This window comes from Scyliorhinus torazame, chromosome 11 (genome assembly GCF_047496885.1).
Source record: "Scyliorhinus torazame isolate Kashiwa2021f chromosome 11, sScyTor2.1, whole genome shotgun sequence".
NCBI classification, from domain to species: Eukaryota; Metazoa; Chordata; class Chondrichthyes; order Carcharhiniformes; family Scyliorhinidae; genus Scyliorhinus; species Scyliorhinus torazame.
Window position 1 is genome coordinate 156,774,454 of NC_092717.1, and position 14,078 is coordinate 156,788,531.

General features: G+C 51.7%; 1 protein-coding gene across 2 annotated transcripts in view; it reads right to left on the reverse strand.

The window, feature by feature from the left end:
- dlgap1a (discs, large (Drosophila) homolog-associated protein 1a) overlaps nt 1-14,078 on the reverse strand; it is a 1,321,170-nt gene that overhangs the window by 398,109 nt on the left and 908,983 nt on the right. For both annotated transcript variants that reach the window (XM_072467915.1, XM_072467917.1), the window contains exon 5: nt 5,304-6,328. In XM_072467915.1, coding sequence (XP_072324016.1) covers nt 5,304-6,257 — 954 coding nt within the window. In that variant the 5' untranslated portion in view covers nt 6,258-6,328. The remainder of the gene's footprint in view (nt 1-5,303; nt 6,329-14,078) is intronic.

The window sequence follows — 14,078 nt, forward strand, 5'->3', positions numbered from 1 at the left end:
TGAACCCATATCTTCACGTAACAACCTGCCACGTCGCTTACCATTTATGTTTTTACTTCCCGTTTTATTCCTTTTAGTATTACTGGGCCTATTCACTGAGCTCCCCTCAGTCACTGTACCTTGTACTGTCGCCCTTTTTGATTTTTGACTATGGCTTCTCTGCCTTACACTTTCCCCCTTACTGCCTTTTGTTACTGTCCCTGTTTTACTACCTTCCAACTTCCTGCATCGGTTTCCATCCCCCTGCCACATTAGTTTAAACCCTCCCCAACAGCTCTAGCAAACGCCCCCTCACAGGACATCGGTTCCAGTCCTGCCCAGGTGCAGACCGTCCAGTTTGAACTGGTCCAACCTCCCCCAGAACCGGTTCCATTGCCCGAGGAATTTGAATCCCTCCCTCTTGCGCCATCTCTTGAGCCACGCATTCATCCTATCTACCCTGACATTCCTATTCTGACTAGCTCGTGGCATTGGTAGCAATCCTGAGATTACTACCTTTGAGGTCCTACTTTTTAGTTTAACTCCTAACTCCCTGAATTCAGCTTGTAGGACCTTATCCCATTTTTTACCCATATCGTTGGTGCCTATGTGCACCACGGCCGCTGGCTGTTCACCACCGCCCCCCCCCCCCCCACCCCCCCAGAATGTCCTGCAACTGCTCCGAGACATCCTTGATGAAATACTGCTAATCTGTAGTATTTTGTGCATGAGTATATATTGCTGTGTATGTAAATAAATAGTATTGACTTTGAACTAACTAACTGGTGTACCGACTCTTTGATCAGTATTCGGGTTTGAACCTTGTAGCGGTATCGAAAGATACCTGGCAACTCTAAAGCAAACGTAATTAGAATTAAGGAAGGCAACCATATTGACCGCCATATTTAGAAACAACCAGAGAGAGCAACACTAGTAAAATCAATATCAAAGAAAAATAAATGAATGTGATCCAAATTTAGGATCTGAGGGGATTTAAACGCAGTTGACTGGTTTTCTCTTTCCGGTAATTGACAGATACTGCTTCCTCTACCTGAGCCAAAAGGTGTATTTTCCAGGTGAGTTTCAAAGCAGTGTCAGCGATAGTGAGATGCCCTAGGAAATCCCTTGCAATCTATGCCATACAAACATCTGCATAGCTAAAGATTGGGAATAGCTTCCCGATTTGCCTTTCCAGCCTGAACGCAAATCAGATGCAATTCAGCTCTGGGGGGATAAGATAGGGCGGGATTCTCTCAGCCCAGGCCGGGCTGGAGAATCGCCGGGACAGCTGCGAATTGCGTGACGCCACTCCGATGCCAGTCCACCGATTCTCCGGAGCGCTGGTCGGGGGCCGCTCTACGGGATGGGTCGAGCGACCATACAAAAAAACCCGAGTCCTGCCGGTGCCATTCACACCTGGTCTTACCCGGCGGGACAGTTCCGTGCTGGCCCCCTGTAGGGGTCAGAATCGCGACAGCGTTTACGACGACGTCAACACTTAGCCTCGGGATCAGAGAATCACGCCCATAGTCTCCCAAGGAGAATCCTGCCATGTGACTTTTAATTGTGTTATGCCGAAAAGTTTGGAGGTTATCTCAGAAATGGCGTGAATACAGGAAGAAACCAGTATTCCCTGGTCTTTTGCATGGGGGCTGCACGCCATTAATGTACTTTCTGAGACTTTGGCAGGCATAATTCAGGGGCAATGCAAATGATCAAGGAAAAATAAATCTGCACATAGTAATGCTTTGGTGTAAGATTAGAGTAAATCAGTTACAAGTAAATTCCCTGGACATAATAATTGCCACAACTCCACTCATACATCATAGTTTTTTCAAACCTTTCTGGAAAATTCCATTGTAAGCAGAAAATCAAAGATTTTGGATCACAAAAGTTTCTATTGGACAATCTGCTGTCCCACGAATGGGACATTAGTTTGAGAAGATTCAAAGACAAGGGTGGAATTTTCCCAAAATTTGGTTACGTTTTGGCGTGAAACCTGGTGCAAATCATTTTTTTTTTTTGTAAAAGGCTTTTCCAATTAAGGCGCAATTTAGCATGGCCAATCCACCTACCATGCACATCTTTGGGTTGTGGGGGTGAGACCCACGAAGACATGGGGAGAATGTACAAACTCCACACGGACAGTGATCCGGGTCGGGTTCGAACCACGTCCTCGGTGCCATGAGGCAGCTGTGCTAACCACTGCGCCACCGTGCTGCCCTATCCGGTGCAAATCCTGTCGGTCCCGGTGGCGTGATCCAGATCACAACTTTTAGTCAGTTAGAAAAAAAAGTCCCCACGTGAAAACTGCAGCACCTATGGTGTGCGAGGCATCTGATTCGTCTGCCCCGTGGGTCATCGGCCCCGGGGGTCACCTGAGAAGTTCTGTTAAGGGGGGTCTGCACTGAAACAGTTCCACAGCACTTGCTCACAGTCAAGTCAGGAGGATGGCAGTGAAGAAACCTGCTCCCTGCTTCATTAAGGGGAATAATCTACCCTCAGGCTGGCAGGAGACCCTCTGCAAGATGACACACTCGCCTGGAAGAATAGCAGCACTGGTCAGTGCCAGCACCCTCCACAAGAGGATAGGGGTGCAATGCCTCAAGAAGGTGAATGGCCTACTCTGTTCTACCAGGGTAGGTCCTCCCTGTGCCCTCTCTGCACTCCACCTTGCCGCCACCCCTCAGAATGTAACCTCGACCAACATGTTGCCACCTAGCAGGGCCCCATCACCCGACCTCTCAGAAGAATCCCCACACCCACTGGGACTCCTTTCCTCACACCCCCTCCCTGCTCACGCGCCGTGCCCACACATGCCAGGTTTCATCGATATCTGACCCATCAGGCGGCCAGTTACCATCATCCACATTGTGTTCCTGCAGGATAAGCTTGCTCACAACCACCATGAGTGAGCAGAGATGGACTTTGGAATGACAGGGCTGAAGATCCTGACTCCGTTTAAGAAGAGATCTCTGGAGCTTGTAAGGGAGGAGCAGGAGAGGGCTTGTGCTGAGAGCGAGGTGGGCCTGTGAGAGAAAAGTGAGGAGCCACTGCACATTCATCCAGATGACAAAACTCAAGTGAGTTCTATGTATCCCAGATTATTGCCGTGGCCATGTACTAATACCATGTTCCTATTGTTGCAGTAACATCACCCAGTCAACCTGGCCCGTCCACCAGCAGGGTCCCATCGCCCACCCTCGACACGACCCTGGAGGAGATGTCAGGAGAGGACACTTTAAGATGGGTCACGCCTCTCACCTGCATCATCCACCACGCAGAGATATACACCTCAATGGGCGATCTGAGCAGGCAGGCTTCTGAGTCACTATCTAGTGAGCACCACACTGCTTCTGATAAACATCAGGTGGAGGCAGGAGCGTCCCAGTGATCAAACAGTCAGAGGATCCCAGGACTCAGCTGTGCCCCAGCCAGATGGCATACCTTTAGACTTGTTCATCCCACAGCTGCTAGAGATACAAAGGCAGAGCCAGGAATATCAGGAGGGGTATCAGCGACATTCCTGTGACAGCAAGGTTGAAGGGAGGTGCTCCAAAGCCTTCCCACACAGGAGATGGTGCCGGCAATGCGTGGCACCCAGGCCAACACTGCAAGGGCGGGGCCTGGGGGTCAAAGTCAGATCCAAGGCGGGAGTTGTCTGAAGCATGGTTCAGTCCCTGAGGAACATAGCTGAGAGCTTCAACTTCATGGTGCAGACAATGGTGAGCCTCCAGGGCTGGCAGAGCCAGATGACAACGAGGCTTCTGGATCTGCCTCCAGCTGCCACTCCATCACATGGATTAAGCTAGGGGCCCCACAGGCACAGAGAATGAGGAGGAGCCACTGGAGCATAACCTGGGTCTTTCCACCCAGGAGACCCTGGGAGTGCCCAGCCAATCTGGATCCACCCTTCCTGAGACCGAAGTAACTCAGGCACAGCCGTAGGCCAGCGAGTTAGTTTTCATCCAGGAAGCAGGAGGCGAAGAGAGCATCTCGAGCTCTCCTGCCAATGCGCACCCTCAGCCTCACCTGTCCCCCATCCTCAGGCTCCTCAGCGGGCACCGAATTACTTTCCCCTTCGGGGTCTCATCCACCCAGCTCATCTGGCCTGGCTCCATGGCTCTGATCACATCTCAACCACCCTATGTGCCCTGCAGGCGCCCCAGCGTAAGACACCCCTGCAGCAGACTCCCATGTCACAGACTGCTGCCCCTCATGCCACACAGACTGCATTCTCACACAGCACTCACCGCAGACTTCCACAGCATTGAAAGCAACGTTACACATCACAGACAACTGACTGAAAGACCACCAACACAAACCGCAACCCCCCAATGAGTGAAGCCTTCTGACCTTGACCTCCTCTTTCTCTTACCCTCTCCCAAAGCCGCTAACCCCCCAACCCTCACAATCCCCCCCCCCCCGTCCCCCCCCCCCCACCCCCATGCCCCTGTCCCCCTCCCGGAATTACCCAGCAGCCTCTTTCCCCTTGGACTCCCTGGTGCTCAGTGGAGAGAGTGGGGCTCACCACCTTCCTCCCTCTCTGAGTTCATGGCACCTGGTTTCCATTTGTAAAAAGCAGTAGTGGGTGGTAGAAAGATTCGCTGGAGGCTGAAGATGCAACATTAAGCCTGCTAAGCAGACGCTAATACGTTCAAATTCACATGAATCAGGTTTGCGCTCTTCCGGGGCATGAAATGACCACATCGACGGTGGGGCTGGGAAGCACTCTGAAATCTCACCGGCACAAATCCTGCTTTAGGCCTCTTCTGTTATTTAGTGGCCATGGTGGGATGTGTACCCACGCCTCACGGGTTCACTAAATCACCCCAGGGACTTCAAAGAAATTTACAACCAGTAAATAACTGAGCATATCAAAATTCAACAGTATTGTAAAATGTCCGGTCATGCAATCATGTATGTATATATATATATACATCAAGCGTGTATTGTTAAACATGGCAAAAATGAGAAATAAAGGTTTAATGAAGATCAGTTGGTAATTATCTATTGAAAGCATCACAAGCAAAGACGCCACGATATATTTTCATGCGATTTATGTCATTCTTGTGTGTTTGTAAGCAAATAAGATGTAATTTGCTAAAGACGTTTTTTAAAATAATGTCCCTTAATGAAACTATCAATATAATAAATGGAAAGCAGATTCTTTCCAGTTTTGATATGCTTTTATATGTTGTGTTGTTTGCAGCACAGTTGACAAAACAGAGGCAGTGCACATGTTGTACTAAACACTTCCAAACTTGTGAACAATTATTTGTAGCAATAGTATGATCTGAAATGATTATGTGTTTGATGCATACCTGGAGATATTGGCACGAACGCTCTTTCTGACACGTTTCCGATTTCATGACAGTATTATTATCAAGATTCATCGAGGATTTCTGATAAACTTCATGGGCTCGGCTCACCGTTAACGTTGAAGACCACGAGCTCTTCTTCATGATTTGTGTGTCAACGTTCAATGGGATATTCACACAAGTTGTGCATTTCATGTCATTATTGCTCCTGGAGGTTTTTAACGTCTGCTCACTGATAGTATTATAAGCTTCCATGAAATATTGAGATGTTGAACGGTCAGGACATCGACCCATGGTCATAACGTTTGATGGCCCATGATAAATGCACACATCGCCATCCAAGTTATCATCTGAGCTCCACCACCCTGAAATATTAGACTTGTTCTTCAGCTCTGTCTTCCTATCTTTGCTCTTGCTGCGCTTGCCACGTCTCAGGGCATGTACCTCATCAGGGCTTGTTTTATTGCCATTTGTATTTCCTTTGGAGGGCCCTTCCAGCGAATGTGACTTAGTAAACAACTTTTGCACTGAGTGAACCAGGTGGCGGATCCTTCCTGGGCTTTCACTCCGGTGTTCCAGGGCTGTCCGTTTGTACTGTAATGTGTGGAACCCATCACGACGCATTGGGAGTTGTCTTTCAAACTGGTCCAGGAGGTTGGCGGGGATGCGATTGGTTTTATTTGATGGAGGTGCAGGCACCAGGGCACACTCATCCTTGAGATCGTGCTGTGAACTATAATGTCTTCTCGGGAAAGTGCTACTGGACAATTGGTCATTGATAGGAACCATGCACTCTGAGTGAAAGGAGTTCCGCTGACTGGGATAGGAATCTCCAGCATGGGAATCAATTGGATTGAGTATGTATGGCTTTCTCTCCTGTTGGTGGCACAATGCATCATACGAGGTATCAGAGATGCTTGCATGATGGTGGCCTCGGCTGCTTGATAACCCTTTCATTATTGTGGCTGAGACTTTCCCCAAGTCATTTAATAACTGTGGTTATTATCACGAGGCGTCTTGAGAAAACCCTAAAAATGATAAAGTGACAGAACTAATCAGTAACATAATTTCCCATTAAACCTTTTTAAGTTAAAATGGAGCACTACAATAAGAACTATCACTGAATACACATGGTTTCTAATTTCTGGACTCAAAGTACATTTCAAAAACTGATAATATTAAAAGTTAGCTCTTAGCTACCTGATTCTTTTTTCTATCCAATCATTTCTCTTTAGCAAAGTATATTTTATTTTGTGAATCAAATTAATAACTATGTTGTATAAAAGCAAGATCCAATGGATATAGAGATCAATAAGCAGTTACTGTTCATTTGAAAAGTAGCAGTCCATTACAAAAATGCTGATAAGACTATTTGAGTTTAATTTTCATCAATTCATTGATTGTGCATGAAAGGATTCAGGAAAATATGGAATAGGGTAAGGCACTTTCACACAAATTTCCTGGAGATTTTATCCTGTAAATGGCCATGTTAACATAGATACATCATTATAATGCCTCAAGACTCCAGGAAAATTGAGACCAGCAATGCATTGTTTGCAAATTATTACAAAGTTCTTTGACTAATTCAAAAGCGGAATACGACAAATGCTGGAAATCTGAAATGAAAACATAAAAAGGCTGGAACTTCTCAGCAGGTCTGGCAGCATCTGTGGAATAGAAACAGGGTTAATGGTCTAGATTTTCATGGAGTCATGGAAACTCCACAGCTCATTCAAAATGCTGCTGGAAACATGAATCCAGAAGTCCCACCCCGATTTTTGACAGATCCTATTTCCGCCAGTAGCGGAACTGGTGCGGAACATGACTCACATGGAAAACCAGAACCCAGCAAGACCATTTGCACTCAGTGTCAAGTTAAAAAACACCACATTTTTGCTAGACCGAGGGCCTTACCTGCAGTGCACAAATTACGATTATTTTAGAGTAGGTGTAAATGCTGATAAACAGCAGATAAGGTTTGTAGAACTGTCAAGCTATTTAAATGGTCAGCTCTTTACATTTTGGGGGAAATCTGCCTGCCTGTCCCTGTGAGTTCATAAAAATCTATGCTTGACGTTTCAATGATAGCCAAAATTTTCCAGTCGTACCTGCCGGATATTCCGTTCCTGCCTGGAGCAGGATGTGGGGTTATCATAGAAAAATTACTGCAGAGAGGAAGGCCATTGGCCCATCTTGTCCATGCCAGCTTGAGATCGCCCAGGTGCCCTTTCTAATCGGAGTGTGGCGACTAGGGGCTTTTCACAGTAACTTCATTTGCAGTGTTAATGTAAGCCTACATGTGACATTAATAAAGATTATTATTATTATAATCTCACCTTCCTAGCGGTCCATAGTCTGTATCTTACAGCACTTAAGGTGCAGATCCAGGGGCGAAATTCTCCTACACGCCCCGCCACATTTCTGCCCCGACCGGCCGGCGGGAGTCTCCGTAACACCGGCCGGTTAATGGGGTTTCCCATTGCGGGGCAGCCTCACGCCGTCGGGAAACCCCCGGGCGCCGGCAAAACGGAGATTCCCGCCGGCGGAGAATGACGCCCCAGGTATTTTTGAATTGAGTTTAAGGGGCGAAATTCTCCGGTATCGGCGCGATGTCCGCCGACCGGCGCCAAAAACGGCGCAAATCAGTCGGGCATCACGCCGCCCCAAAGGTGCGGAATCCTCCGCATCTTGGGGGGCCGAGCCCTAACGTTGAGGGGCTAGGCCCGCGCCGGACTGATTTCTGCCCCGCCAGCTGGCGGAAGTGCCCGGCCAGCTGGCGCGGAAATGACATTGCCGGGCGGCGCATGCGCAGGAGCGTTAGCGGCCACTCACGGCACCCCGTGCATGCACAGTGGAGGGAGTCTCTTCCGCCTCGACCGGCGCCAAAAACGGTGCAAATCAGTCGGGCATCGCGCCGCCCCAAAGGTGCGGAATCCTCCGCATCTTGGGGGTCCGAGCCCTAACGTTGAGGGGCTAGGCCCGCGCCGGACTGATTTCCGCCCCGCCAGCTGGCGGAAGTGCCCGGCCAGCTGGCGCGGAAATTACATTGCCGGGCGGCGCATGCGCGGGAGCGTTAGCGGCCACTCACGGCACCCCGCGCATGCACAGTGGAGACCGTGGCGAAGGCGGAAGGAAAAGAGTGCCCCCACGGCACAGGCCCGCCCGCGGATCGGTGGGCCCCGATCATGCCCCTCCCGGGCCAGATCGCCCCGCCCCAGGACCCCGGAGCCCGCCCGCGCCGCCTTGTCCCACCGGTAAGAGAGGTGGTTTAATCCACGCCGGCGGGACAGGCATCCTAGCAGCGGGACTTCGGCCCATCCGGGCCAGCGAATCGCGGGGGGGGGGGGGGGGGGGGGGGGGGTGATTCCCGCCCCCGCCGAATATCTGGTGCCGGAGAATTCGGCAACCGGCGGGGGCGGGATTCACGCCAGCCCCCGGCGATTCTCCGACCCGGCGCGGGGTCGGAGAATCTCGCCCAACGTCTCTGTTTCCACCACCAACTTGAGCAGTGAATTCCAGATTCCCACTATCTTCTGCGTAAAAAAGCTCTTTCTCATGTCCCCTGTGCACCTTTTTAAAAATAAATTTAGAGTTACCCAATTATGTCTTAACCTTTCCCTCACTGATGGTGAGGAGGTGGATTCTATTGAATTGGAGGCCGGTTGCTCCATCCTGTGCCTCAGTATGGCTGGGAGACTTAATGGAATTTCTAAGCCTTGAGACCTCGGCGACCGCTGGCAGCACCCCCCCCCGGTGATTCTCCGGCCCACGATGGGCCGAGTGGCCCACCTGTTTTCGGCCGATCCCGCCGGCGTAAATTAGAGTCGGTACTTACCGGGGGGACCTGGCTGCGTGGGCGGCCTCTGGGGTCCTCGGGGGGGGGGGGGGTGGGGGGTGGGGGGGGGGGGGGGGGGTGGGGGGGGGTCTGGCCCCGGGAGGTGCCCCCATGGTGGCCTGGCCCGCGATCGGGGCCAATGATCCGCGGGTGGGCCTGTGTCGTGGGGGCACTCTATTCTTCCGCGCGGCCGCTGTGGTCCTCTGCCTTGGCCGGCGCGGAGATGAACCCTCCTGCGCATGAACTGGGATGACACCAGCACACACTGGCGCTCCCGCGCATGCACAAACTCGCACCGGCCGGCGTGGTGCCAAGCACCTTCCCCGCCGGCTGGTGCAGTGCAAACCACTCCGGCGCCAACCTAGCCCCTGAAGGGAGGATTCCGCACCTTTGGGGCGGCCCGGCGCCGGAGTGGTTCACGCCACTCCTCGGCGCCGGAGTTGCCCGCCCCGCCGATTCCCACAGAATCCCGCCCCATGTTTTTGCTGTTCTCATATAAGTGATTGATGTAAAATGTTGAAGTGCCAGCGAAGACACCCGCGGGACTCTACTTATCACATCCTGCCAATCAGACAAAGATCTATGTATGCATACTCTCTGTTTTCTGCTAGCCAGCAAATCATCAATCCAGGCTAATATGTTACCTCCAACTCCATGAGAACAAAAAAGAAAGCATAAAGAACAAAGAAAAGTACAGCATAGGAACAGGCTCTTCGGCCCTCCTAGCCCGCTCCGACCACGCTGCCTGTCTCAACTAAAATCTTCTACACTTCCAGGGTCCGTATCCCTCTATTCCCATCCTATTCATGTATTTATCAAGATGCCCCTGAAACGTCACTATCGTCTCTGCTTCCACCACCTCCTCCGGCAGCGAGTTCCAGGCACTCACTACCCTCTGTGTAAAAAACTTGCCATCTCGTCTAAACCTTGCCCCTCGCACCTTAAACCTATGCCCCTGAGTAATTGACCCCTCTACCCTGGGAAAAAGTCTCTGACTATCCACCTTGTCTATGCCCCTCAGAATTTTGTAGACCTCTATCAGGTCATACTCAACCTCCGTCGTTCCAGTGAGAACAAACCGAGTTTATTCAACCTCTCCTCATAGCTAATGCCCTCCATACCAGGCAACATCCTGGTAAATCTCTTCTGCACCCTCTCTAAAGCCTCCACATCATTCTGGTAGAGTCGCGACCAGAATTGAACACTATACTCCAAGTGTGGCCTAACTAAGGTTCTAGAAAATATTTTATAAAGGCATTTATAATTTTTACACTTCTGACAGAAAAATCAAACAGAAACAAAAAACCCACAATAACATAGCCACCCCCACCTCTCCTCCAAACACAGACCCTAACCAACATGGTCCATATAAACACTCCATCTCATGGCCCTCCTTTCATTGGTTTTCCTACCCTTGTTTGTCACTTCTATATGCTCCCCTTTATCAACAACACATATTACTCCCAAAAGAATTGAAATAAATTGGTTAAACATGATTTCCCTTTCACAAAACCATGCAATTTTCTTTTCAGTTACCTTGAGTTTTTCTAAGTGCCCAGCTATCACCTCATTGACTCCAACACCTTCTCCATGCCAGCTGTCAAGCTAACTGGACTATAGTTTCCTGTTTTCTGCCTCCCCTCTTGAATAGAGGGGTTATATTTGTTACTTCTGAGTCTGCTTGCATCTTTTCAATCCCGGTAACCTACCTGCACATCCCTGAACACTAAGGGGCAATTTAGCTTGGCCAATCCACCTAACCTGCACATCTTTGAACATTGAGGAAACCCACAGAGACACTGGGAGGATGGGCAAACTCCACACAGTCACCCCAGGACAGAAATGTAGCTGGATCCCTGGCCCTGTGAGACACTGTGCTGTCCTTATTATTTCCTTATTATCAACAACTAACTCCCTATTGTCACTCTCTAGGGGATCAACACTCATTTTACCTGTGGTGAACCACTGTAATAGGAGATGTAAGGTAGGACCTGCACTACAGGTTCGCCGGTAGCTCCTGCCGGCTGGCTCCGCCCATGGAGAACTGTATAATATGCATGACCTCCAGTGCCCTGCCATTTCGCCAGTTGCAGCAGGAGGCCACGCATCTGACTGTAATAAAGCCACAGTTGTACCCAACATTAGTCTTTGTGCAATTGATCGTGTATCAATTTATTAGTCATTTTTTCCACAGAATGGATATCCGAATTAAGCCCGATCGCCTGCAGCTGGATCCGCACTCGCCCGACGCCAGGAAAGACTTTACTCACTGGCTAGCATGTTTCGAGGCTTACATCAACGCGGTGGACCCCGCGCCAACCAAGGCTCAGAAGATAAACATCCTGTACTCCAGACTGAGCTCCAGAGTGTTCCCGTTGATCCAAGACGCCACGACTTACACAAAAGCAGTGGAACTCCTCAAAGAACACTACGCGCAGAAGGCGAACACGCTCTACGCCAAGCATGTACTCACCGCCCGCTCGCAACTACCTGGTGAGTCCATCGAAGACTTCTGGTGGGCCCTAATTCCACTCGTCCAGGACAGTGACTGTCAGGCCGTCACGGCCGGCGAACACGTGAATCTCCTCATGCGCGATGCCTTCATGACGGGGATTGCGTCGGACCGCATCCAAGAACGATTGCTGGAAGGGGCCACGCTCGAACTGGCGGAGACGAAAACCTTGGCGCTCTCCATGACGGTCGCATCCCGTAACGTACAATCGTACCTCTCCCGCTGCACTGCCCACCCTTCTACCCCTTCCTACCCCTCCTGGACCCCGCCGCCGACCTCCTCAGCCAGGGCCCTGCCTTCCCAATACACCTGCGCCGCACGTCGATCCGTGCACCCTGGGGGTCCCCGCTGCTACTTCTGTGGTCAGCACAAGCACCCCCGCCAACACTGCCCGGCCCGCACTGCAGTTTGTAAAGCCTGCAGTAAAAAGGGCCACTTCGCCGCTGTGTGCCAGGCCTGCGCAGTCGCTGCGATCGCGCCCGCTATCGCCCCCTTCCCCCACGCCAGACGCACAATGGGAGCCGCCATCTTCTCCTCCCGGGTCCACGTGCGACCCATGGGCACGGCCATCTTGGCCCGACCCTGCAATGTGCGCACCATGGGCGCCGCCACCTTGTCCCGACCCCACAATGTGCGCACCATGGGCGCCGCCATCTTGTTCCCCACAGGGTCCCTGGACATCACGACATCGCAACCGCGCACGCTCGCCACCCGAAGCATCCGATAGCTACCCGCAGCTCACTTCGATGATGCTGGACCAATCTTGCCCGCACAACCTGGCCACCGCGTCGACGATCGTTAAAATCAATGGCCGTGCGACCTCGTGCCTGCTGGACTCTGGGAGCACCGAAAGCTTTGTTCACCCAGATACGGTAAGGCGCTGCTCACTCGCGGTCCACCCTGCGAATCAAAGGATCCCCCTAGCCTCCGGATCCCACTCCGGATCCCGAGGCTTTTGTACAGCCATCCTCACGGTCCAGGGCGTAGAATTTAGTAACTTCCGCCTCTATGTCCTTCCTAATCTCTGCGCTGCACTCCTGTTGGGCCTGAATTTCCAGTGCAATCTCCAGAGCCTCACCCTCAAATTCGGCGCGCCCTTACCCCCCCTTACCGTTTGCGGCCTCGTGACCCTCAAGGTCGATCCCCCCTCCCTTTTTGCCAATCTAACTGCGGATTGCAAGCCCGTTGCCACTAGGAGCAGACGGTACAGCACCCAGGACAAGACCTTCATCAGGTCCGAAGTCCAGCGGCTGCTTTAGGAGGGTATTAGCGAGGCCAGCACCAGCCCCTGGAGAGCCCAAGTAGTAGTGGTTAAAACTGGGGAGAACCACAGGATGGTCGTGGACTACAGCCAGACCATCAATCGGTACACACAGCTCGACGCGTACCCCCTCCCACCATATCTGATATGGTCAATCAGGTTGCGCAGTACCGGGTCTTCTCAACAATTGACCTGAAATCCACCTACCACCAGATCCCCATCCGGAAGTCGGACCGGCCATACACTGCCTTTGAGGTGACGGTCACCTCTACCACTTTCTTAGGGACTCGGTCTTCCAAAGAGAGATGGACCGAATGGTCGACCAGTACGGTTCGCGGGCCACCTTTCCGTACTTAGATAATGTCACCATCTGCGGCCATGACCAGCAGGACCACGATGCCAACCTCGATAAATTCCTCCGCACTGCCACTCTTCTCAACCTGACCTACAACAAAGAAGCACGACCCCGCTAGCCATTCTCGGCTATATCGTCCAAAACGGACTTCTTGGGCCCGACCCCGACCGCATGCGCCCCCTCATGGAACTTCCCCTCCCTCATTGCCCCAAGGCCTTCAAAAGCTGCCAGGGGTTCTTTTCCTACTACGCTCAGTGGGTCCCAAACTATGCGGACAAGGCCCGCCCACTCATCCAGTCCACCCAATTGCCCCTCGCGGCCGAGGCACAACTCGCTTTCGCCCGCATCAGAGCAGACATCGCCAAGGCCGGGATGCGCGCAGTGGACGAGTCACTGCCTTTCCAAGTAGAAAGCGATGCTTCAGACGTCGCCCTTGCCGCCACTCTAAACCAGGCAGGCAGACCCGTGGCATTCTTTTCCCGCACCCTATCTGCCTCTGAAATTCGACACTCATACGTCGAAAAGGAGGCCCAAGCTACTGTTGAAGCTGTGCGGCATTGGAGGCATTACCTGGCCGGTAAGAGATTGACTCTCCTCACAGACCAACGGTCGGTAGCATTCACGTTCAATAACACACAGCGGGGCAAGATCAAAAATGATAAAATCTTGCGATGGAGAATCGATCTCTCCACCTATGATTACGAGATCTTGTATCGCCCCGGTAAAGTCAACGAGCCCCCAGACGCCCTCTCCCGAGGTACATGTGCCAGTGCACAAGTGGACCAACTCCGGGCCCTACATGACAGCCTTTGTCA